The sequence below is a fragment of the Talpa europaea genome (assembly GCF_964194135.1).
Source record: "Talpa europaea genome assembly, chromosome: 8".
Taxonomy (NCBI): Eukaryota; Metazoa; Chordata; class Mammalia; order Eulipotyphla; family Talpidae; genus Talpa; species Talpa europaea.
In genome coordinates this window covers 90,417,680-90,444,381 of record NC_140075.1, presented here as the reverse complement: position 1 = coordinate 90,444,381, position 26,702 = coordinate 90,417,680, and the positions used below count along the sequence as shown (strand labels likewise).

The 26,702-nt window shown below is 35.3% G+C and overlaps 1 protein-coding gene and 1 pseudogene across 3 annotated transcripts in view; both read right to left on the bottom strand.

Annotated features, from left to right (window-relative positions):
• HIF1A (hypoxia inducible factor 1 subunit alpha) overlaps window positions 1–26,702 on the bottom strand; it is a gene marked incomplete at its 5' end in the record, with an annotated part of 43,777 nt that overhangs the window by 8,068 nt on the left and 9,007 nt on the right. For both annotated transcript variants that reach the window (XM_084241034.1, XM_084241035.1), the window contains 7 exons: window positions 908–1,055; window positions 2,195–2,301; window positions 7,019–7,221; window positions 7,851–7,963; window positions 11,878–11,962; window positions 12,063–12,208; window positions 12,646–12,836. In XM_084241034.1, the coding sequence (XP_084097160.1) occupies window positions 908–1,055; window positions 2,195–2,301; window positions 7,019–7,221; window positions 7,851–7,963; window positions 11,878–11,962; window positions 12,063–12,208; window positions 12,646–12,836 (993 nt within the window). The remainder of the gene's footprint in view (window positions 1–907; window positions 1,056–2,194; window positions 2,302–7,018; window positions 7,222–7,850; window positions 7,964–11,877; window positions 11,963–12,062; window positions 12,209–12,645; window positions 12,837–26,702) is intronic.
• On the bottom strand, window positions 16,238–16,924 carry LOC311176104 (coiled-coil domain-containing protein 25-like; annotated as a pseudogene). Its single transcript has 2 exons — window positions 16,476–16,924; window positions 16,238–16,404 (listed from the first exon to the last, which is right to left on the bottom strand). The product of its transcript is annotated as a coiled-coil domain-containing protein 25-like (transcript).

Sequence of the window (26,702 nt, the reverse complement as noted above, 5' to 3'; positions counted from 1 at the left end):
GGGGGAAGGATATTACAAGTTGGTGATTCTTATATCATGGCAAAGTCACAAAATGGTGACAGAAGTGGGAAAAAAAAAAAATGACCAAAGTTTTCCTTAAAAAGGGTGACCACAGATTTTAGAATAAAGGCCAAAACTATGAAAACATGGGAGTAAGGAAAGTGATGGTAAGAAGCGAAGCTATGCAAGTAGGATTTAAAGTGGACAATAAAGGCATCTTTGAAACAATTTTAAAGAAAATTAATCAGATATGTATGCAAGAAAATTTAAAATGGTAGAAAATGGACTAGAAGAGGGCAGGAGTCCAATGAAATACATTACAATGACAGATTAATATTCACAAACCAATCAACTAAGAGAAGAGTTAATATATGAGACCTATGTCACATTATAGCCTTTTATAGTAATCTCACAAAGAATTTCATGGACTCATTACTGTAACAATTTTAAGCTGCATATTATCTATATAACCATTTGAAGTATTAGTCATCTCTGCTGTATACATGAAATTCAGAGAAATGAGAAGACTTCCCCAAGGCCAGGGAGCAGATGAGTGACAGAGCTAATAAATCCATCCCAAGGCCAATATTCTACCTGCAACTGAGATAATTATGTTTAAGTAAGACTGGAACAAACTAGTCCATGAGATTTGGTATTTTTTTAAGATCTTTTTTTTAAAGATGGGGTTGTAAAAGATGGGATACACAGCTATTGACAGTAGTTATTGGACAGTGCAATATGTGGCTTGAAAATCCAGGTCAGAAAACTGAAAAACATAATTCTAAAGAAATGTGAAACTAAAACACTATTTAGCTAATGTTTATAATTTTCTCTTCCTATAAAAAAGCAAAAGTATACAAAAAATGTTATTACTGCTTCCCCAAAATATATTTTTCCCAAAGCTTACCTCACAACATAATTTACACATACAATACACTGTGGTTGAGAGTTCTTATTGTTATATATGACCGTTGCTTGAGTTTCAACCCAGACATATCCACCTCTCTTGGCAAGCATCCTGTACTGCCCTGTGGTGACTTGTCCTTTAGTAAACACTAGGAATGAAAAGGAAAAGTCATGCAGAGAAAATAACTGAATTTTCAAATGAATGGATATTAAATATTAATCATTGTTTTAGAAAAGGGAAGAAATGCTGATTTTAATGGAATCAGTTGTTAACTGTTTAAATGAGGGAAAAAGCCCCAGCATAACTGAAAATATAACCATTTCATTCTTCTAACCCCCTCCCCCCAAAATAAACACCTTTCCTGCTAATTTTGACTTTAAATAAAATGAAGGTAAGGAGTGAGGGAAACAGTAACAAAAATTCCTTTTTATAGTTGAAAGTATCAGAAAAACTAAACAATAATCTTGATTGTAAAGAGAACATTCAAGAAAGTGGTACTGTTATCACTCCTTTAAATTCCTACTAGTTTCCAAAGAGCCAAAGATGCTTCAAATATCCGTGCTAGAATATGTGAGTTTTGACTATATTCTAAATAAGATTTCTGGCAATTTAGGCAATCTAAGTTATTTATTTGGGAGAAGGTACTGCATAAATATCAATAGTAATATTGTCATGAGTTCTAGGGCCCGAAATACAGACTTGGGCCACCACTGCAGTTCAAAGCAAATCACTCTGTCCCCATTTGCATTAGGAAGTTATGTTTAGGTACAGATATAACAGGCAAATAAGAAATTACAAAGCTTTACTTACCATGGGACACTTAAGTAACACTGATTTGTTAAAATTCAGAATTATATTTTAGGTTAAAGGTACCTGTTACCACTAGTACATGAGGATTGATCCCCTTCATGTCCACAGAGCAATTATTTTCAGAGTGCCTTCTATCTACCAACCAATTGTGTTTTGTATTGCCAACCACTGTTTTCATTGCTTAGGTTTGAATTCTGAAATGTTATCATAGTCTATGATTTTTTTGAGTCTTTGTATTTAAAATGCCAATAAAGCTTCATGTATTATTAAACAATTCTATTTTAGTGGCATTGGTTGTAACAAATACAAAATACAGATTTAATGATCAAGATTCCATATGAAAAGTTCTATTAAGATAAATTTAAATCTAGGAATACTAGTTAATTATTACCAAAAAGTCAGATGTACAACCAAATAGTAAAGAGATGGCAAGAGTTAAATAATTAGACTATGTATGAGTTCTTTCATTGTACTTACTATCATGATGAGTTTTGGTCAGGTGATCAGAGTCCAAAGCATGATAATATTCATAAATTGAGCGGCCCAACAGTTCTTCCGGCTCATATCCCATCAATTCAGTAATTCTGATAGGTAAAACATGAAAGAAAGAGACTAATGAAAAATTCTGCTTCTACAGAGTAACTGATATGTATTTTTTTATAGACAAGTGAATGTTCAAAAATAAAGAATGCCTTTTTCATGTACAGTGAATTTATATCTTCACCACCTTTAAGTATTCCTAGCTACTAAATGCAGTGCCATGTGTATCTTTAAGTCTCTGGGTTCATCCCACTTTTCTGACCCTTTGATCCCCTTCAACCAATTTTTTACCTGTTCTTACAATACCTTACTGTATACACTTTTGGTAACAAGACAGGATATAAACAGAGGAGAAGAACTACTAAATTAAGTTATAAAAGTAATCATTAGTAATTAACTTAAAATATAGATTAAATTCCTAAGATTACTTTCATCATAAAATCAATTCTTTATATAATGGTGCCCTTAGGCAAGGCTTCATTTTGGGGGAATCAATATCTAAAAAAAATCTTAGAATCATCAACCAAAGAGTATTCACACTAAACAGAAACTAAAGAAATAATTATTATGTTGGTTTTAGAAGATGCTATTGTACTTAAGTTTCTGAAATTATATAAAATCATAGGAGTTAATGTGCAATGAAACAATGTTTCCAAATAGCTGAACTGGAAAGTAATCCAGTTACCCCATCTATTACCCGGAAGTTCCTTTAGGACAGACACCATATCTTATTCTCTGTAACATAGTCTGAAATGGATCCCATTTCACGAGGAAGAGAAAGCTATCTTCTTAGTACGATACTAAAAGAAATATTCTCTTTCTTTGTGGGAAGCAAAACATGAGTTAAGCTTTTATTTCTCAGTCTTAAATTTCAAAGCACTTTATAACTGAGATTATGAGCAAAGTTATGTAATATACACCCCACCCCATCACGCTCCAAAAAACAACTAACTCTATACAGGAAGTACCTGGGAAAGATTTGCTTTCCCTAGAAATGTATAGAAGCAACACTATTTGTGTTGTATTCCAAAATAAATATAAACCTTTGTATTTGTAAAAGACCAAAAACTAAACCAAGCCAAGCCCAAATCCAGAATATTAGAGCTATCCCTAAACACACCAACACTAGGTGGCAGTATTACAAAGGAAACGTTAAAAACCAGTACTTCTTTTTAAAGATAGTTAATTGGTTTTACAAAAGCCCCTCAGAATTAATTTTTTGTCATTATTTAAATTTTCATATGCTTATGTATGCCTATTTTTGTTCTAGGAGTGAAAATGCAAAGACAAAACTCAACATATGGCTAATCTGGTCAACATCACATTACTTACGAAAGAATGTGGTTACAAGCAGTGATGAGAATCTACTGCAGAAATCAGAGGAAACACACTGTATCCATGAAGAATGACAGGATAAAGGATAGCTTCTTATAGGAGACTTAGAAGTTGAGTACAGGAGAAAGTAAAGAGAGAGCAAAACCATTTCACAAAGAAGGTATGTTACAAGCAAAGACAAGAGATGATAAAAAGTTCAACACTGTACAGCAACAAATAGTCTGTTGTGGTCAGTGGGAGCAAATGAAATGAAGCTAAAGAAGCAGGCAGGAGGACCAGGTTAATGAGGGTTTTGTATATCATAAAGATTTGATCTCAGTCAATGCTTTTTTCTTTTAAAGATTTCTTTCTTTATTTATACAAGCACCGGGTACAGTCAGAAGCGCAGGAGGGTGAGAGAATTCACCAGAGCCAGAGCGGGGAACAGAACAGGCAGACTGACGAAATACACTGCTCAGGGGAGCAGCGGACGTGGCAGGAGAGGTCTGTCACACCATGTGGGACCCTCGCCCAGCGGCTGGGGATCGAACCGGTGCTGCAGAGGCTGCGGGTAGCTTCCCAGCCCAGCGCTCAACCGCTGCGCCCCCAGGGGAAGCCCCTCAGTCAGTACTTCTTAATTTGAGCTGTGGTATGTCTACCAATATCAGATGCAAGACATCAAACTATAAACTATGTTTTCCTGGAAGACAATATTTACTCATATTTGAAGAAGATAAAGTTAACTTAGAGAATCACATAGTTTATATTCTGTACCCAAAAAAAGGAGTGATCCAGAAAATCTGATCAATTAACTATCTTTAAGTGTTTTTAACAGATAAGGAAATATATGATCTAAAACAACTATGCAGCCCACCATTACTTTACTGTGTCTCTGAGGGCAGGAAGTACTTATCTTTATTCCTACTTTAGTGTCAGTTACCATACCACAAATATAGAAGAAACTCAAATGTACTGAATAACTACTAAGTGGAAATCAGTATAATAAATAATAGTAGTTTTTAAGATATTCTGTATGTTATAAGATTTTCTTAAAACTGGGCAAAAATTTTTCTGTATCTTGGCTCTTAGGGGTTACAGACTGAGAAGGTCCTACAAAGGGTTCTAACCAGAAAACAAATCTGGTCAAATTCAAAACCTTTAGTTGATCGCTAAAGCTGGCTTTGTTCTTCTGTCATGGTCATTTTGTTAATTTTTTCATATAATCCAAAAGAAAAAGATCACTTTTCTCTTTTTCTCATTCTAGCTCCATCACTTTAATCCAGCCTACTCCTATACTTTATCTCAAAAATTAAAAAATTCCTTAAAAAAGAATGGGCAACTCTGTTCTATAATACATTCGTATGAATAGGACAAGAAATACTTCTTAGCTTTCCTATCTTCATTTTTCTGAAAGCTGACACCAGTGATAAAGTACTCACCATGTGCACTAGACATTCAACAAACTCCTTTAATTCTTGTTGTAGTCTTCTGACCCTTATTTTACAGATAAGGAACATGGGATTTAGAACAGTTAAATTCTGAGGCTAAGGCCACAGTGCAAGAGCCAGAACTGCAAGTCAGGATTATGTGTGAATCCAAGGCCAGTGTTCTGTCATATTTTCTTGTCTGATAGGGTGGCAAATTCTTATCTACTGTATTATGGCTAGTGCTTAAAATTGGTTTCCCCATATAATTTTCAAGTTGTTATTAAAGATGAAGAAACTGATGCATACAACAAACTAATGTATCAAAGATCATATCCAGCTATAGCTGGATATAGGCAACTAAGTCAGGATTTGGTAATCAGGTATAGAATCTATGCCCTTAGCCATTGTTACATAGCCTTGAGGCAAAAAAAAAAAGGGAGGGGGGAACAAGCAAGCAATTATAATAGTAGCATAAATGCTATGACCAGAGGTATGTATAAGGAATAGTGTAGTTTTTTTTTTTCTTTTTTTCAAGTTTTATTTATTTATACAAGAACTGGGGTACAGGCCGGAGCCGCGGGAGGACGAGAGAATTCACCAGAGACAGAGCAGGGAGAAGAACAGGCAGAAGGACCAAAAACATTGCTGAGAGGAGTAGCAGGCAAGACAGGAGAGGTCTGCTGTGCCATGTGGGTATCTCCCTGGCCAGCTGGGAATAGAACTGGTGCTGCAGAGGCTGCAGACAGCTTCATAGCGCTGCCCTCAACCCGCTGCGCCACCGGGGAGGCTCAGGAATAGTATAGTTTCTTTAACAGGGAAAGTTCCACAAAGGAGCAGATAAGGTAGGTGGTTCTTAAAAGTATGTGTTAGGAGGTGAAGGAAAGGTCAATGCAGAGTGGAAACATACATAGAGTGGAAAGGAACGAAGGCAATAAACACGTGGAACTCTCTGGCTAAAGGTATTAGGAACCACATTAAAAGGGGTCCCCTGCTTCTAATTAATTTGGGGAAATGTGCAGGGTCTACATCACAAATATCTTCGTTTGCCATGCTAAGAGATTTAGATTTTATTGCATACACCTATTTTTCTTTCATTCTATCAAAGTGCACATTCTTTTGGTTAGTAAAAATATCCCACCTTCCTCTAATATCTTTATAAACAGAACAAGTTTCATTGTACATGCAAATGAAGGGAATCAATGGAGTCATTTTCAATAGGAGAATGACATGATCTGATTTTCATGTCAGAAAATCCACGTTTTGGAAAGCTGGATGAGAGATTGAAATGGCTCAAATCTGGAAGATGCAGTTTAAGATATTGGCAACAGTTCAAGCCAAAGGTAATAATGAGCTGAGTGGCAGGAGTACAGGATGGAAAGGATCAAAATCTGTATGTAGATAGCAAATCTGTAAAATTCTTAGATCAATGGAGTGTAGCTAATGTGGGTAAAAGACAAGTGAAGGCAAGTTTTTGCTGGAATCATGTTAATAGTAATGTATTAAGCATGATAGATATTACAAGAAGAAAAGCAGTTTTTAAGTTGTCATTTTGGACCAATAATGGTATAGTTTAGTTACATAAATACTTAGTTTATGATACAGAAGATTATCCAGATAAAAATATTAAATTAGCCATTATATAGAAAGTGTTACAGATATAAATTTGGGAGATGGTAATAGAAACTACTTAAGGAAAATATGCAGGGAAAGGTGATGAACAAAGACTTTCCTTCCTTTCTAGTCCTTAACCAAAAGTAACCTATCCTTCCTCAAATTATGCAGTGTACATCTTTGAGCTATATTTATTCTCTCTTTTAAGTATATGAGAGCCCCCAAAGGAAAAATGCTTCATACATAAGTATTCAATCAATGTCAAAATTAATCTACAGAGTTAATATTACTGATGTATGAGTCTACTGAATTTAGTGGGAGAGAGCATATATAGTTCTTACTATAGTGAACAGCAGAAAATGCTGTGGACCTATTAAAAATTTTAAGTCATATTTTATATCTAATTTACCTTTCATCACAATAAGAAAATTTCATGTCCAGGCTGTGACGACTGAGAAAAGTCTTGCTATCTAAAGGAATTTCAATATTTGACGGATGAGGAATGGGTTCACAAATCAGCACCAGGCATGTCATGGGTGGTTTCTTATATCCACACTGAGACTGGTTACTGTTGGTGTCGTACACATGAATATGGCCTGTGCAGTGAAGAACCTGTGTAGGAACAAAGCAGTTTAAAAAATATCCAAACTGGGAAAGCAAGATGTAGATAAGTAGTTGAGTCTGGCATGTAAGTGGTAAGTGTTTGTTTGTTTGTTTTTTTAAGATTTATTTTTATTTATTTATGTATACAAGAACTGGGGTGTAGGCCAGAGATACGGCAGGGGAGAGGATTCACCAGAGACAGAGCAGGGAGCACAACAGGCAGGTCTGCTGAAATGCACTGCTAAGAGAACAACGGGCAAGACAGGAGAGGTCTGCTGCACCATGTGTGTTAGCTCCCGGCTAGGGATCGAACTCAGGCCAGTGGCTGGTGATAGCTTGGTAGTGCTGAGACTTTAACCCCTGCACCACCAGGGAGGCCCGGGCATGTAAGTTTTGAGAAAATTTACAACCATTTATAGATTAACCATATTTTTGAAAATCATCAAAGTTCTCCCTAGGACACCACCCTCAGGAACTATACATCACTGTTTAATTTACACATTTTAGTTTGGGCCTCAAAGTTTGGATTTTAATTCTGCAAATGCCAAAAACCACTGTAATTTTCCATCACAATGTTAAAATGTATGAATATATCTATAAAGCAAATGTATCACCATTCACGAATCATTTTTACTTACCTTCCATGTTGCTGACTTTATGTTCATAGTTCTCCCCCTGCTAGTTAGGGTACATTTCATTCTGAGAAAAAAGCTTCTCTGTGTGTTTTGTTCTTTACCCTTTTTCACAGGTCCTAATGAAAGCATGAAATAAAATTTAAAAACATGACTATATATTCAAGTTTGTTATAGTAAGAGACACACAGGACCTAGATGCTATTCAATTAAAAGTTTCAGCAGCATGAACGCAGTGATTCCCAAGTTCTTTGCCCACTCCAACACATCCCAGAGATCAACACACTCCAGTCAAGAACAAGGGTTCATGACTGCAATGATCCTGAGTTGTCAGGAAAGAATCCATATTTGGGACAACAGTCAGTCATTTTGGATTCAAGACAAAAGGCTTTGTGAAATTGCAAAGAAACATAAATTAGCATAACTTTGCGCCATAAGTGCTATCAGTGTACAAGCACACCTCCCAAAAAAAAGAACTTCTGCAAACTCTTATGAACCTTTACTAAATGTGTTAGTTCAATTTATAGTAAGCATTTCATGTATTTATAATACTTTTATGAGAGCAAATTTCTTTTCAATGGCAAGTAATATTTTTTTATATCTGTTCTTTCCTTAAATCGCCTTGCAAAGCAGGCAGGAAATTAGTTCCATTTTGTTACTAGGATTAAAACAAAACATTTGCTTTACAAAGCAAAGTTAGGAGTAAATAAATTCAAGCCTCTATTCACCCACTCCAACCTTAAATAACTAAAAAATTAGATTATATCAAGTGACAAAGCAAATAGCAACTTGATTTCTTATCTTCATTGATCAGTATGATTCAAAACAAATACAAAAATATTCATTACTCAGAAACTGAACTACATATTATAGGCAACACAAAGATGAATAAGTCACACTCTCTGTCTTGATAAAGTTAAAAAAATTAGTAGACATAGAAAGGCCAATGACAATGCAAATGCAGAGGAGTATGCAAGACTTACAAGAACACTTTAAAGAAATACAGATTAGGAGAAAATGTCTAATCAAGAGAAAAATCAAGAAGTGCTTCCCAGAAAAAGACATTAGAATTTCAATGAGTAGAGATGAGTTAGAAGGGTATTCCTGACAGGAGAAAAGCATGAAAAGCAGAGATAGGCAAAATAGCACATGTTGGGGGACCAATAGACAATTGGGTTTGGCTGCAATATAAAGTACTTGCAGAAGAGCAATGAGACAAAGTTAGAAGGGAAAAGTTAGGACCATGAGGGCCTTGGATGCTGAAATCAGTACACCCATATATAACATGAAGACTCTAAAAAATCTGAGTTGGGAAATAATCAGAAACTTATGGACCTTAATCTAGTGAAAATATATATATTTTAGAATAAGAATACAATGGTGATAATGAGGGGCTGAGCAATAGCAGCAATGAAAGACTGGTGGTAAAAGACAAAGAGAATCCATAAATTGATGGATCTGAGGAGAAAATTTTAAGTCAGCTAGAGATTTTAAGGCTAGTACAATGACAAAACTAGTTAGTTTCAGTAGAAAAGAAAGAAGGTGATTAAGTTCAAATTTAGCTAGAAATACTGTACTGTGAGGAGGAAGAAGATGAGTTCTACTTCATTCTCTTATTTAATAATGAAACTAGGGTATTTGGGGGGCAGTTTTGGTGTTGATGCAAGTTATTTGGTTTACTTAAGGATGAAATGAATTTGCCTTCCTTAGAAACATTTGAGGAGGGATTTTTGAAAGATGTCACAAAAACCATACTGCTCTTGATGATAGTACAGGAATACATGTGGTAGTAGGCATAGTGGTAGGTGTGGGGATAATAGTGGCAGCAGAAATCCACATGTAAACTATGGAGTATTTTCAGTGCTTCATAACCTAAGGTTGAATTCAGCTGAACTTCAGAAACCCAAAGCCTTTGAATTGAGACATGAAAATAAATTTAAAAACCAAGGGTATGGACATTTTCCTAATGAAAAAAAATTTTTAAAGTACTTAATTTTATGTCCCAAAAAATAAAATCATAGTTAATAATAATTGAACGTACTTATTAAGTCATTTTTTATAGAATTTAAATTAAATGATCATATATTGTGTAAATACATAATGGCTCTCACTGTATCAAAATGTAATGTATTGCAGCAGCTCATTTTTTAAAATAAATTTTATTTTTATATCCCCCATACAACTGCAACCCCCTTATTTTGACCCCAATCCCTCCCCTCCCCGCCCCCCACCCCATATAGAGTGTCTCTGGTTCATAGTTTTTTGTTGATTTTGATTTTCACTTTCTTATAGTTATTCATTTTCCTGGTCCCTTATTTAAGTTTTCTAGATTCCTGCTATGAGTGAGACCATCCAGCATTTTTATTTTTCTTTCTGGCTTATTTTGCTGAGCATGATCCCTTCCAGCGCCATCCATGTTGCTGCAAATTGCATGTGTTTATCTTTTTTGAATGTGCAGCAGCTCATTTTGTCTCAAAGTGAATATATGCACTTTTGTTTCCCAATGAAACATCAAAAAAATCATTAACTGCATTAGGAATGATTTCAAAAATGTTCATGTGCTTAAAAAATCATTTGGCTAAAAACACACATTTAAGCTGTATTAAGTAGACTGTATGTGAGTTAGTATATAATGCATTATCATTGTTACAAATCAAGATTTCCTAATGGTCACCCATTCATTTATAGTTTAGCCCAGGGAAAGCACTGAACAGACAATATAAACCTCCAAGTCTAGATATTAGAATTCACATTAAACTCACTGACAATTCAGACCTTTGCTCATATACATTAAAAAGTATGCATTTGCTTTTTCACAGTAAAAATACCAGTTTGAAATTAAAAGACAGGAAAAGGTTATTACTGACAAGGTGAAAATGGCAGTTAAGTGTAGTAAGAGTTGAAGAACATGAAAAGAGTTAACAATTGTGGACTCTGTCCCTAGTCTTCTACCTGGGCTTAACCCACACTACGCAATTTACTAACCAACTATTCTTGGGCAAGTTACTCAATAACTCTGTGCCTCCCTTTCCTCAGTAAAATAGAAATAGTAACTTCACAAAGTTGTGAGAAATAAAGGAAATAAAGCACATAAAATGCAGGTCTAGACCTCTGTCCTGGCACAGAGTGATCACTCAATAGAGGTAAATTATTACTATAAATGAGATAAAGAAAATCATAAAAGAAAAACAAAAATACTCTAGACCTGAGGCTGTTTAATACAGTAAGCATACACATTTAGACACTTAAATTGGATACCTGCAAAGAACAAGTGCAGAGCAAGATGACAAGCTTTCAATGTAGTAACTTTTAGTCATGAATGGAAGGTCAGATTATGAGCAATATACCCTGTTTAAGAAGGTAAAGGAGTGAAAAGACTTTAAGTGTTAAGTTTTTATAATTAAAGAGGTAATCTTCCAAAATCTTAGAGTATCTGATCATGTTTAACAATTCATTTTGGAGAGTAAGAGGTCTTATCAGTCATTTTTATTATTACTAATATTGGGGCATCCATGATGTTAACACTTTGTTATCTAATACTTTGTAATAGTCTCAGATGATCATGAAAATCCTGAGAAGTCAAATAAGCAGATGATCTTTAAATGCTAGTGAACATTCACTTTTCTTTTTCTTGGGTCTTAAGAAAGCTTGACCTCAAACAGGTACCTCAACTTTAATAACTAAAATCCTACTACCTGCCATTTGTATTATGACTTCCCCTTGCCTTTAAGCTGTATTTTTATTTATAATTTCCTTGATGCTGCTTTTTATTTTTCCATTTTATTTCCTCTATTTTTTATTTGCATAATTATTTATGGATGAAGTAGGCTTTAAAAAATTTCAGATACTTTATGAAATGTCTAAAAAAAAGAATATGAAAAGATTTAACAAAGTACTGAGTGACATTTTATTAAATGTGGAATGGTATTATTGCTTAGATTAGAACAAGAGCAAAATTTTTAAATTCCTAACCATATCTGGTTAAGTAAAACCATCTGTCTCATTAAATTAAACAAAAGATTTTTCTTCTTACCATTTCTGTGTGTAAGCATTTCTCTCATTTCCTCATGGTCACATGGATGAGTAAAATCAAACACACTGTGTCCAGTTAGTTCAAACTGTAAACACATTTTAAAAAATTAGATCTACATCATCTATATTGTAAAAATCACAAAAGCATACAGAAAAGTTTTGTGTGTGGGTATGTGGGTATTTCACCTGAGTTAATCCCATGTATTTGTTCACATTATCAGAAATGTAAATCATGTCACCATCATCTGTGAGAACCATAACAAAACCATCTAAGGCTTTCAAATAAAAGCAATTCATCTGTGCCTTCATTTCATCTTCAATATCCAAATCACCTTAAAACACAAGAGGAGCAAAATAATTAAAGAATTATACTTAAAGAACACTAGTATTTAGATGTTTTTACAAATTTTTCTCCACTTAAATATACACGGTATCTATTTTTTCTGTGCATTTTCTTGTTACTCTTTTTAAAATACGAAACAGTCAAGGCCAGAGAACAAAACTAAAATTAGATTTACCAGCTGTTTCTCCCTGCTTCTCATTAAAGTAATGCACCAAGGAAAACCATTGAAAAGAGAAAGGATCATAGGAAAAAGATAGGTAGGCAGGCAGGTGGGAAAAAAGCCAGTATCTTAAAAAAGTCCTGGTTTAATTTTAAGTTTTAAAAACAGGTATATTATATTAAAGAAATATGAGCACCTTCTAAAAATAATTTTTAATTATTTCAATTCTAATTTGCGGGACTATTTGTCCTTGTAAAACAACTCACCAGCATCCAAAAGTTTCCTCACACGCAAATAGCTGATGGTAAGCCTCATAACAGAAGCCTTATCAAGATGAGAGCTCACATTATGAGGAAGGGGCAACTGATGAGCAAGCTCATAAAAAACTTCAGACTCTTTACTTCGACGAGATCTGGCTGCATCTCTAGATTTTTCTTTTCGACGTTCAGAACTTATCCTATTTAACAAAAAAGAACAAGGAGAGAAAAGATACAGAACATTTACATAAGTTCGTTTGTCTTTGCTTGAACACAACTAATTTCACATTTTTCTGCTTACGATTAGAAAATGACATGTACTTAAATAGAATTCTGTCTACTACGTGAATGTGTTTTTATAAAAGTCAACTAAACACATTTTTGGATTACTACAGACATAAAGAATTCTCACAAGAAGTCTGAAATGAAGCTTAATTTAAACCTGTCCAAAGTAGGTTTTTCTTCCTTGGCATGTCAAATTGAAGAGGATGTTTTGTTTTTTTTTTTTTAAGATTTATTTATTTATTTATTTATTTATTTATTCATTGGCATGTCAAATTGAAGAGGATGTTTTGTTTTTTTTAAGATTTATTTATTTGTTTATTTATTTATTTATTTATTTATTTATTTATTTATTTATTTATTTATTTATTTATTTATGCAAGCACTGGGTACAGTCAGAAGCGCGGGAAGGGCCTCCCCTGGTGGCGCAGCGGTTGAGTGCTGGGCTGTGAGGCTGCCCGCAGCCTCTGCAGTGCCAGGCCACTGGCCAGGGTCCCACAAAAAAAAAAAAAGCAGCAGCAGCGCGGAAGGTGAGAGAATTCACCAGAGCGGGGAGCAGAGCAGGCAGAAGGACCGAAGTACACTGCTGAGGGGAGCAGTGGGCTGCAGGAGAGGTCTGCGAGCCATGTGGGACCCTCCCCAGCAGCCCGGAATGGAATCGGCGCTACAGAGGCTGCTGGCAACTTCACAGCCCAGCTCTCAACCGCTGCACCACCTGGGAGGCCCGAGGATGTTTTGTTTTAACCAGAATCTTAAAGAAGTCTGTATATTTAAGGCTGCACCTTCGCAGAAATTCAAAAATAGTCTCAATATAAAGTCTAGAGAACCTGAAGTATACATAATAAAACAGTTGTTAAAACACAACAGTAAGAGCAACAAACTGATTAGTTTCTTTTGGCTCCAGTATTTTTCCACTCTCTTCTCTAACATATCAGACCATTAGCTATATGAAATTATATTAGGTATAACAAGCTACTGTTTTGAGTTTACTCCCTAGCTGCCCCCTTATCTATTACAGGAACAGGTAGCAAATAAATGCAGGATTATGGAACAAAAAGGATGTGGTAGAATACTAAGAACTTAAAAGAACAGGTTAGCAAAGATTAATAAAGATATCAATATAATGATATAACTTTAGGGAACTCTTCCAAGAATAAAGTCAGTCTGATTTTCATAAGCCATACCAAGCAGAGCTATTGTCCTTTGCTTAACTGTCTAGCAACATCTAATTCTTTTTTTTTTCCCCCAAAGATTTACTTATTTATTTATTTATACAAGCACTGGCTACAGTCAGAAGCGCGGGAGGGTTAGAGAATTCACCAGAGCCAGAGGGAAGAGCAGAGCAAGCAGACTGAGGAAGTACACTGCTGAGGGGAGCAGTGGGTGGCAGGAGAGGTCTGCGTGCCATGTGGGACCATCGCCCGGCAGCAGGGGATGGAGCTAGCGCTGCAGAGGCTGTGGGCAGCTTCGCAACGCAGCGCTCAATCGCTGCGCCACCGGGGAGGCCCTCTAATTCTTCTTGACCAAGTTAAAGGTAAACAAGGTTAAACTTCGTCCTAACATAAGCTTCTTCTTTAATAGCTATTGTTTATTAAAGCCTACTACGTGCCAATTACTACCTTGTAATCAATGACTATTTCCCTCATAACAACATATAAATAGGTTAAATATTATCCCTCTTTTACAGTGGAGGAAATATTATCCCTCTTTTACAGTGGATTCAGCAGAGTGAAAACAGTCATTATGTAGCAGAAGGGATTTGAATTTGGTATTTCTTTTACTCCAGTTGTTGCTATTCCACAATGTCTTGTCCTCCAGAATGGAAAATACTGATTTTACCTCAAATACTCAGCTGCTCTCCTATGCCCCTCAATTCAACCCTATTAGGTCAATTACTTATTAAATGTTGAAAATAGCTGTATACCATTTGTGGCACATCATGCTAAGAATTTTGCCAGTATTATTTTACTTAATCCTTCTTACATCCTATGAAGTACTTACATCCTGTCTCCGCTTCAAATATCTCCTCCCTTCAAATGATCCAAAAAGTTGCAAAGTTCCTGGCCTCCCTGAGGGTGTGCAGGGGTTAAAATCTCAGCTCTATCAAGCTATTGCCAGCCACTTTTGGCATGAGTTCCATCCTGGCCAGGTGGCTAACCCACATGGCAGCAGACCTCTCCTGTCTCAAACACTGCTCCCCTCAGCAGTGTATTTCAGTAAATCCACCTGTTCTGCTCCCTACTCCGTCTCAGGTGAATCCGCTCACCTCCGGTACCTCTGGCCTACACCCTAGTTCTTACATGCATAAATAAATAAAAACAAATCTTTGAAAAAAAAATTTGCAAAGTTCAAAGTTCAATTACAGAAGCAACATTCTCCAAAAACAATCACTGTTCTCAAAGTGGGTGCTTGGTATAGTGTATAATAATAAGTAAATATTAAATAGGCATCTTGTGATTAGTGACATTTATTTATTTATTCATTTACTTACTTACACAGAAGAATTGGGGTGTAGGCCAGAGGTTTAAAGGCACAGTGTGTGAGAGGATTCACAAGAGATACAGTGGGAAGCAGAACAGGTGGATTTATTAAAATACACTTTTAAGAGGCGCAGCCGGTGAGACAGGAGAGGTCTGCTGTGGCGTATTTGCATTAGCTAGCTGGCTGGGGATCGAACACAGGACATAGTGGGGATAGCACTGAGACTTAACCCCTAGGCCACCATCATATTTTTAGCACTTAAGTTTCTGTGCTTATCTGATTTTTATGCTTAAATGAGAAATGTTAACAATTGTTAATAGCCAAAGTTCAATACAAAAATTTCAAATCAGACACCTGAATCAATTTAAGCTGCTTAAAAAGAACTATTAAAAGCTATTACTACTTATAACTACTTTTTAAAAAAAGGATATGAAAAGCTTTTTAAGCCATCTACTTTTCAGACCACAGTAATAGAAATACTTTTAAGAGAGTTGGTTTGTTTTAAAGTCTATTCCATGAACAAGGGCAGTCACAACTTCTAAGAGGTATCAAAACATGTTCTGGTGAAAATATTTTCACTTTCCTAAAATTATAGCCTGTCTTCATGTCCAACTACATTTTACACACACACACACACACACACACACACACACACACAATTTGATCTTTTTCTGTCAGCAAAAAAAGGGGAACAATTTTAACTCCAAAACTGATTAATATTAGAGTAGAAGGAAGGTAAAATTTTTGATTGGTTGTTTTTTATAATTCAGAAGAGAGATGAAATCAAAATATCTGCAACTGTCCCTAAATTCACATCTTTAAAAGGTCCTTTTCTCACTCACATAAGCTCATCCGAATCACTGACATCCTGGATTGAAGTAATAGTCTCAACTTTGATTAGAGATGAATAGATCCTAAATTTATCTATTTCCCTCTTCTTCATCTCTTCCTTTTCATTTCCTGAATTTAGGCTTTTTTCTCTTTCCTCTCTTTTTTTCTCCGGCGCTGCAGAGGCTGTGGGCAGCCTCTCAGCCCAGCGCTCAACCACTGCGCCACCAGGGGAGGCCCCTCTTTACTCTCTTTACAATCCCAACTTTCTTCCTCTGCTGTTAGATCTGGGAACTACTCTGTTTTGGTTTTTTCGATCTAGTTCAGGATGTGACTCACTTTCTTCTTCACAGTCACAGTTTTCACATCCCTCTACCTGTGAAAGCCTATCTGTCCCACATCCATGTCAGCTGTTTTCTTCAGGTTGGCCAGGGACACACAGACCACAGTGACAGTTGTTCCCTTTGCAACCATGAATACTAAAAAGTGGTCACAGTCCATCAGCACTTCCTTTGGAATGTCTGTCTTCTCTTCTTTATGCTACTAAAGATACACATGAGTTGAGGAGAGTTTGTCCACATGAAACCAAGTATCTTCAGGCCAGCCATGCTTTATTAAGATCTTCAGTTTTGCATTTATCCTTTCCCTGTAAATTATGTAAGCAGATGGAATTAACACTGCTGCCGAAGTAGAACATCAGGATCTAGCTTGAAGCAGCAGCTCTCTACTCCCAAGCTCCTTATCTACTGCTATTACCTCTTGTAACTACTAATTTACATGAATCAGGACTTTCTTAGTGCTATACAGCAGAACCTTAAATAATGTTTTATTGTAACACTGATGACAAAAAAATATTGAAAGAAACCGTGTTACTCTACAATGTGATTTCATTATGGTCATTTCGTTTAAAGGCACAGTTTCCAAGAACTTATTGACCATGTTTACTACTTACCTGTACAATTTTCTAAAAAGCATATAAGTAAATTAGGCCCTTAGGCTACCATGAAATGCAACAATGTCAATAGTCTGTAACTTTATTTTCGATGTGCATCATAACTGCCTTATTGACTTCAAATGTCTTAAATTTGAATGTATAAAAAGATGCATGATATTAAGTCTGAAAAAAAATCTGTACTATACATACATTAGATTTTCTGGAAATGGTATGAGAGATCCAGTGTGTCCCCACAGGCCCTAAAAATGTCAAATACTGTTTCTTCTCACATGTACCCCTTTTGAATTGGCTAGCAGGAAGCAGTGGGACACAGATCCCTATCTGATTCAAGTAAAATCACCAAAAAAGAATGAGCAATGATTTCATGATAAACCTGAATATTAGTTAAAAAGCTACAATTAGTCTCGGTATTCAGAACTGTATCAGCAACTCTTCCATCCTTCTTTCTCTTAATTATGCAACCAAATCTAAGCTACTAACAAATGACTATCCAAATGAAACATTTGGTAAAAAATTCAAATCCTTACTACCTGCTGTACTCTTTTAAGGGTATCTAATCAAATTAAGAATAGCTCCATATCTTTAGAAACCTTGTTCAGACTCTGAAGAAAATGATTATTCAAAGTTTACAACCAAATTTATAAGACAAATTAACAAGAAATGTGAGCTTGGATATTAACATTTAAAGGAGTAAAGAGTGAGAGAATAAGAATTTGAGCCTAAGGTAGAATTTGGGGGGAAAAAATAAGCCTTAATGAAATAAGTAATATAATTCAAAAGCTGACAAATCAAAATTATAGAAGTAATGTCCTTTATCACTTTAACCTAGTCATAAAGCAGAACTGTAATAGAGATTTAATGAAGTTGTTTAATGATATTCTTTACATGTGATTATGGCGTTCTTAAACATTTCTTAAATTTAAAGCCAAAGGTTCCAAAGTTCTTAAATGTTTTATCATCTGACTGTCTAGCCTATCTACTCATGGGGAAGCTATTTTTATCAGATCATAGCCCCACTGAATTATAGTACTAACCAAGAATTATTTTCATTAGACCACAGGCCCACAGAGATGAATCCTGCATTGTTTTTTGTTCTTCTTAGAATACATAATAAAAAGTTTTGTAGACCAGAAGGAAACAGACAGGTTTTCAGTGTGCAAATAAGGTCACTTTAATTGATCAATTCCAGTTATGTTGTTTTTATTAAATACAGATCAAGTGATGTTCTGGTATTGAAATGTCTACAAAAGATGGTATTTCAGAGTCTGTAGTCAAACTGGAAGTCAGCTAAGAATATGGTCAAAATTCTGTCTTTTGGATAGTTTACTTAACCATTTCCATGACTGTTCTAAAACTAATGTTTAAGTAAAGTAGCAAAATAGCTCAATTTCTGATATTGTAGTTTTCACATTATTTTATGATTATTTAACAAACCATTGGACAAGAAGCTAACAACTGTATCTTGAAATTATTTTGTGCAGGAAATATATTTAGGAAAATAATTTAGAGTTGTTCATCATATGCTTTTTGTGTACAAAAATCATGAATAGTTGTTTTACACAAAATGCTTATTATCCTTTAGATTAACTAGAACACAAAATACAGATATTTTAAGTCATCTATTTGTTGTTTACTAATTGCACAAGAAAAGCCTGTTAGCAATCTTGATTGTAAATATGTGACTTAACTAAAATTAGGGCCTCCCTGGTGGCGCAGGCAGTTGAGCGCCATACTGTGAAGCTGTCCGCAGACTGCAGTACGGGTTCGATCCTGGCTGGCGAGAATCCCACATGGTGGGGCAGACCTCTCCTGTCTCGCCCGCTGCTCCCCTCAGCAGTGTATTTCATCAGTCTGCCTGTTCTGTTCCCCACTCTGTCTCTGGTGAATCCTCTTACCCTCCCGCACATCTGGTCTGTACCCCAGCTCTTATATATATATAAAAAAAAAAAAAAACTTAAAAAAAAATAACTAAAATTAGATCATAACCATTCAAAAGTTAACAACTGGACTTCTTTATAATAAAATTATTGTATAAATTTTTAAAACTCTCTCAAGTACTATTTGGCAATTTAAATTTTGTCTTGAAATTTTTGGGGTTTTTTTTTGCAATTCTATGATACTATCTCTATAAGGTGTATGTTCTGAAGTGAAATTCCATGATCTAAAAGATGTAGCATTTAAATTTTTCTCTCCATTGACGTGTGTGCCCATTTTTGTCTTCACCCATCAATGAATATGTATAGATAATTCCTCATGAACCCCATCTAGCGGTATGGATTATCATATGGTATGGATTTTTAGTATATAGTAGCATGGATTATATAGCAATATGAATTTTTAAGATTTTTTTATTTTTTTTTATTTTTGCCAATCTGACATGTGAAAATTGTATTTCACTGTACCAACTGCCCCATACCTCTTAAAATCACAGGTCAGAGGAAAATGCCAATGAAATTTGTCTGCAACTTTAAATTCAAACATCTATATATGGTGTTTACTAAATACACAGTGTATTATAAACATTTCTGTTCTATTAACTTTTTTAATCTTTATTATCAGCACCATGTTACTCTATAAACAACCTGGTTAAATAGCTTGCCCAAGATAACACAATTAACAAATGGTAGAGCATGCATTCAAGCTCAAGCAATCTGACTCTAGAACCCATGATATAAACAATGACTATGCTGCCTCTTGGGATCTCATTCTAATTACCAAGATAAGTATTCATGAGCTCAGGCCATTATTACAGAGCTCAAAATTTGTCTACTTTATATTCAAACACATAAAGGAGAGTTGAAAAAGTTGGCTTAAGAATTTAAGGCTTGCCCCTACGCTATTCAGAATCCCATAGGGAGACTCTTTCCTGGAGCTGGCTTATAAATTAAAAATTCTAACTGAAAGGCATCTACTCTGCTCCACTGTCCAACCACTAAGAGAGGAAATGAGAACAGTAATTCAATTTAACCCATATATTCCCACTAGACTTTATCTGAATATTTTAAGTTACTATTATTGGTGTTTTATTTGCTTAACATATAGATCCAAAAGTAAAACCAATCTGCATACCCACTTCAAGAGATGTAGCTAAGACTCTATATAAGCCAAATGTGAATATAATCATACAATGTGCCCTGTGAGCAAAGTGTGTTCATGTATTAAATCATTTAAATATCATAACTTTATAAAGATCCAAAATACTAGATAAGATACTATCCTCAGAGTAACTTCCTTCAATCAAAAAACATTCATTATTTATTGAGCGTCTATCAAGCCATGCATTGTGCTAGGAATATAGAGATAAGCAGAACAGACCTCACAGGTCTGAGAAAGCATCCCACTTAGCTTACTGAAATAGTTCCCTAATGCTATAATTTCAAATGCTCCAAATGCTCATAATCACTTAGCAACAGTCCCAATTTCTGGGCTCCATCTTTATAAATTCTAATTCAGTAGATCTGAAGGAAGGCCAAAAATCTGGATCTTTAAAATCCCAAGATGTACATGATCTAGATAGTAAGATTTGGGAACCACTGACTAAACTAATTTTCATTGCCACTTTAATTCTCCCTTTAAGTTAACATAATTATCATTCTTAAAAATAATTCTGATATTATGTCCTGCTTAAAATCCCATCAAAAGTACATAGGACAGAGCCTATTTTTAAAGGGGAATTCTTCCTTAGTTGCCCGTCCATTTCTTTATCCTCATTATTTTTTACATTCTTTGGTCATGCTGCAGTTACTCAAAAGCAAAATATTTCACTTCTTTCTGGCTTAGTCACCTCACTTGCTCTACACCTAGGCCACCCTTTTCAATGCATGGTTTGAAAAACTACATGGGAAATGTTCAAGATTCAACTCTAGTATTGTTTTGTCTTCCAAAATGGCTCTTCTCTCCTATATCAGACCACTCTGGTTATTTTGCTATATTTATTTTCCTCTACAATACTTAATATCTCTGCTGGTCCAGAAACGGTACAGAGTCTCTCAAAAAATCTTTAACACCCCCCACCCCACTTACTATATAAAGTATTGGATAAACGAAAGAAAAATGTACTTGTGAAGCTTTTAAGGTAAAGGCTGCTCAACCTTGGATTGAATCACAATTATCTAGAAGGGTTCAGGTTATTATGGGTCTTATTGCCACAGCTTCTGAATCCAGAGAGTTGGATATAGCCTGAGAATAACCATTTCTAACACATCAGCATGATGCCGGTCTGGAGAACACTTTGAGCCCCTCTGCTCTAAGTAAAAGACTGCTCATCAATACCCAAAAGTAGTTTAATAAATACTTTCTCTTAAAAAATCTACCCAAATGCTTCACAAATACAGGAAAACATTCAACCTCTAAGACATTAATACTGCCACATACTTAGAACTCAGTAACTATAAAGTACATGGACTAAAACTAAACTGACTAGTCAATGGTTGACCTATGTACACCATTATCACCAATGGAACTTACTTCCCTCCAGACATATATACCTAGACCCCAACTGGTTTAGCAGGTTATTTTGAAAAATAAAAAAAGTTTACCTTTAGTTGCACCAACATACACAATGACAATATCCTCAGTCATTCTATATCCTATGACTATGCCAGCCTGCTACCATATGCCTAAACTAGAAATAAAATTTTAAAAAGGAGTGGGACAGTTGATGGGACAAATGTGTTGGGCTAGGCCTGTCCTTCACTAGCAGATAAACTATCCACAGAAAGAAGGAGAATCTAAGTACGTCGATTTGTTAATACTGGGTTTTATTCAAAAGAAGGTTGGAATAAGAAGTGAGAAGTAAAACTCATGATAAACCAGAAATAAAAGAGTTCTTAATAAAACATAGTAACTTTGCTTCAAAAATATAAAAGTATAATTAGACTTCAAAGATGTGATTACTACAGAATTTTTTTCAAGTCTTTAAACAATTTTTTCATCTTTTAATTTCTTTATGAGTGCCATAAACATCAACAGGTTCAGTCACTGTCCGTGAGCAACAACTATGTGTTACTGGCTTCCCCCATATCACATTACCTATTCTATCACTTTTCTCCATTTGTATCCCCTCATCCTCAATTTGAAAATGTTTTCCGTTGCCTTATTATATGCTATGTTATATCACACATAGTAACACATATAATGTTATATCTGATCAAATAGGATTAGAACTGAGACTGGAACTGAAGGTAACACTAAACTCTATAAAAGTGTATGTTCAGAAGAATGTACCTTTAATTGGAGATATGTAAACTATATTATCAAGTAATTCTCTAATAGGAAAAAAAATCACATGTATCAGAATAAATGTATATGCACAGAAATCATATCCTTAAGACTTTTCTGATTTAGTTCTAAATCCTGACCGTGATGAAGATTCTGTAAACCATAACAATGGTGAAGTTCTCTTGAAACAAGTATCTGGTTTTCTACCTACACAAATCCTTTCTAGACAATGCTACCAAAAAAAAAAAAAAATTCCCCCAAATAGCTCTCTAATTCTTTTTTATTATCTATTAAAAAGGGATAAGTAACACTATTAATAACTGCCAGGTGTCAGGTGCACCTAAAATTGAAGCCCTTCCCCCTACTTAATTATACAGTTCATGCCTATGAGCTCTACACTCTTTAAATTAAAAAATTAAAGAAATTTGGGGATGGTTTAAATCAAAACAGAAGGAAAGGTCATAACAGCTACCTGTAGATACTGAAAGGAAAGTCTTATGTAAGGCAGATTTGATATTGAAATTGGGAGTTACAACACTGCAGGGTTTTGTTCAGTAGTTCAAGCAGTGTTGCAGGTAAACTGAGACATTAAAAATAGTGCTCTTATTCTGGTGAAAATGTAAAAAAATAAAAAGCATATTCTGGATCATCTGAATGATCTCTGTATAGGTTTATATTCTTGCTACAAGTTTTCTGTACTTGTGGCTGCATTTGTTTAGAAACAAGTTGGTACCGAACGATCAATAAAAGGATCAGGGCCTCCCCTGGTGGCGTAGATGGTTGAGCACAGCGCTGTGTAGCTGTCCGCAGTCTCTGCTGCGCAGATTCAATCCGGGTTCAATGCAGGCCAGCCAGCGAGAATCCCACATGGTGGGGCAGACCTCTCCTGTCTCACCCGCTGCTCCCCTCAGCAGCGTATTTCAGTCTGCCTGTTCTGTTCCCCACTCTGTCTCTGGTGAATCCTCTTACCCTCCCGCACATCTGGCCTGTAGCCTGGTTCTTATATGCATGAATAAATAAATATTTAAAAAAAATAATAAATAAAGGATCGGAGTTACTTTTTTTTTTTGAGAAAAGACAAACTTCAATTGCATGCACACAGAGGCCCACACATAGACAAATGAACATCCAGAGCAATGCTTTTAAAATGTGGCATATAGCAGGTCCTCAAATAATGTTGTGTTCAGTGTTGTTTCATTATAATAATAAGAGAAAAATATTGACTCCCAGCTGGGCCACCATCAGTGTGGAGTTGTCATGTTTGCCCCATGTCTCTGTGGGTTTTCTCCAGGTACTTGGTTTCCTCCCATTTCCCAAAGATGTGTGAAGATTAGGTTAACTGGCTATCTCAACTATTCCAATCTGAAGCAGTTTGGAGCCAATGTGATGGACGGGCTGTCCAGTATTGATTTCTACTTTGTACTCTGAGATGTGTGGGGTAAAATCTGACTACCCATGATTCTGAAACAGAATAAGCAAGTGTGAAAATGAATGATTGAATGAATAAAACTTATTGTTCAACATTACACCTGATTTAGGTCTTTATTTAGAAGTTCAGTGATTTTTTTTTTTGACCAGAAAAATGCTGTAGGAACTTACCTCCTATCTATATTAATTTATGTATCATTTCACTTGAAGTTACAATCTTTTTAAAAAAAGATTTATTTATTTACATATTCATAGAAGAACTGGGGTATAGGCCAGAGGCGTGGGGGATGAAAGGATTCACCAAAGACAGAGCAGAGAGCACAACAGAGACAGAGCGAAGAGTGGCAGCTTCCCTCAACAGTGTATTTCAGTCACTCTGCCTGTTCTGTTCCCCACTCTGTCTCTGGTGAATCCTCTCACCCCCTGCACTCTGGCCTGTACCCCAGTTCTTGCATGCATAAATAAATAAATCTAAAAAAAAGTTATGGATGAATCAATTAAAAACAAAAACTGAATATTCAATTGTGGCCTGAGTTATCAGTAATTCAAAGTTCTGCTTAATAAATTAGAGGCACAAATACCTGTTAAATAAAGGAATATACAATAATCTGTTACAGGCCATAGTTAGTAGATGCTAAAGCAGTGATGTGCAATTGAAAAATTTTTTTGAACCACTAAAATAAACAACCTTACATATTACCCAAGAAAATACCCTTTCTTCTATTTACAGTGAAGTGAAGGTTTCAACTGCAAAGACAGGCAATTTTCAACTTTCCTAGGCAAACAGGGTTAAGAGACATTTAGTGAATTCTTGATACCAAAAGGCCTTAGAAAAGTAGATTTTCTTAGTTTTCAATCCTTTAACAGCCAAATGAATACTCTTGGGAATATTTTTCTTCCTTTATTATCACTATGGAAAATGATTATTTTATAATATGCTTATACAAAAAAAAAAAAAAAAAAACCCACCCATCTTTATTTAACTTGAAAACATCAGACATTCACGGAGGGAAAAACCAAAGTTAGATTGTTCCCAAAAAAGGAGAGAGTGATTCTAGAAATATCAAGAGACATCAACTGAGTGCAAGTCTTCTTAAAACAGCTTAATAAATATTATAACATGAATATAATGATAGTCTTTATTAAGCCCTTACTTTGTGTCAAGAACTGAGTGTTCACATGGGTTATTATCTCACAACAATCCTGTAAGGCAATTATTTTCATCAACCTAATATACAGATGAAGAGAGACCTAGAGAGGTAAAACAACTTGTGCAAGATCGAACAGCTAGTAAGTGGCAAAATGAGCAGCCAGCCTCTAGAGCCTAAGCTCTTACTCATTAGTTATTACAACTTCTTTCTTAAGCAAACTGAATGAAAGCTATAATCCACAAAAGAGATTGGAAACTTCCCAAAAGGCATGAGAATAGCTGAAGAACTATGTAGAAAACTTTGCAAAAAATGTCATAAAATATAAATTCAGGTGATTTGCAACAAAAACCATAGCCCATTACAATACCAGCATGATCAAAGTCCCGGATATGTGAGGAGATGATAATGTATAACAAGATAATCAAATAATCTACAATGAGGCATTTGAATCAGGTAGTTATCATGTAGTCAAGGAATACCACTGACATGGCTAAAAATAAATGTCCAAGGTCAAAACGGTGTTCACTCAGGGAAGGGATATATGAGTATTAGGAAAAAAGAGGGTGTTCCCTTCCTTCCTCACTTCATTTTTGGGAAAGAATTACCTTTTTTTTAAAATCACAAATTTCCTGAATGCACAATGCTAGTCATGATCTCTCAAACTATTAAGATAGCATGTCAGCATATGAACAAAGTAATAATTAAGAGAAAGGCAGGGATTACACTTTGAGGATGTCATTGCTATTGTTTTGAATTAAAAACAAACTTTAATGATGATAAAGTACAAGAAAATAGCATTCTCAAATGTTGTCATCAAGTATAAACCAGTTCAAACTCTAAAGGCATGGAGGCTGATGTTTTGAAAGCTTTAAAATTTGTGGTGGGCCTCCCTGGTGGCGCAGCAGTTGAGCGCTGGTTTGCGAAGCTGCCCGCAGCCTCTGCAGCGCCGGTTCGAGCCCCGGCTGCTCCCTGGCCACCGATGGAGGGTCCCACGTGGCGCGCAGACCTCTCCTGCTGCCCACTGCTCCCCTCAGCAATGTACTTCGGTCTTTCTGCCTGCTCTGCTTCCCGCTCTGGCTCTGGTGAGTTCTCTCACCCTCCCGCGCTTCTGACTGTACCCAGTGCTTGTATAAATAAATAAAAATAAATCTTTAAAAAAAAAAAGTATACATTAAAAAAAAATAAAATAAAATAAAATTTGTGGTAATTCAATTTTTCAAGTTGTATTACAAAATAATCAGTAATATAGATAAAAAGCTATTAACTACAACAGTGGGATTAATAGTGTGATTAGTAGGGAAATAGCAGATTCAACCTAAGTATCCTAAATAGCAGAATGATGGAACATTTATATACACTACCATATTCAGCCTTTAAAATTGTTATAAAATATTTTAATGATCTCAATAATATTACTTAATGTTACGATCTACTAAATGTTAAGTACATACTGAGGTTTGGTAAAGACTTTTAGTTAATCCTTACAACCCATGCAAGTAATAAATTACTGATTCCTTATTGAATCACAAAAATCTCAGGAAAAATATAGTTTCAGAATTTCTAATAAATGTGCTTATCTTTATTGAAGGCAGGTTTTGACTAGGTAATAATGGTAAAATAGTCTATGCCCAATACGCAGAGAAAATTAAGAGCCATATACCCCACACAAATGTCTTCTCATTTTATCCTCACAATAATCCTATAAAATTCTAAGAATTCCA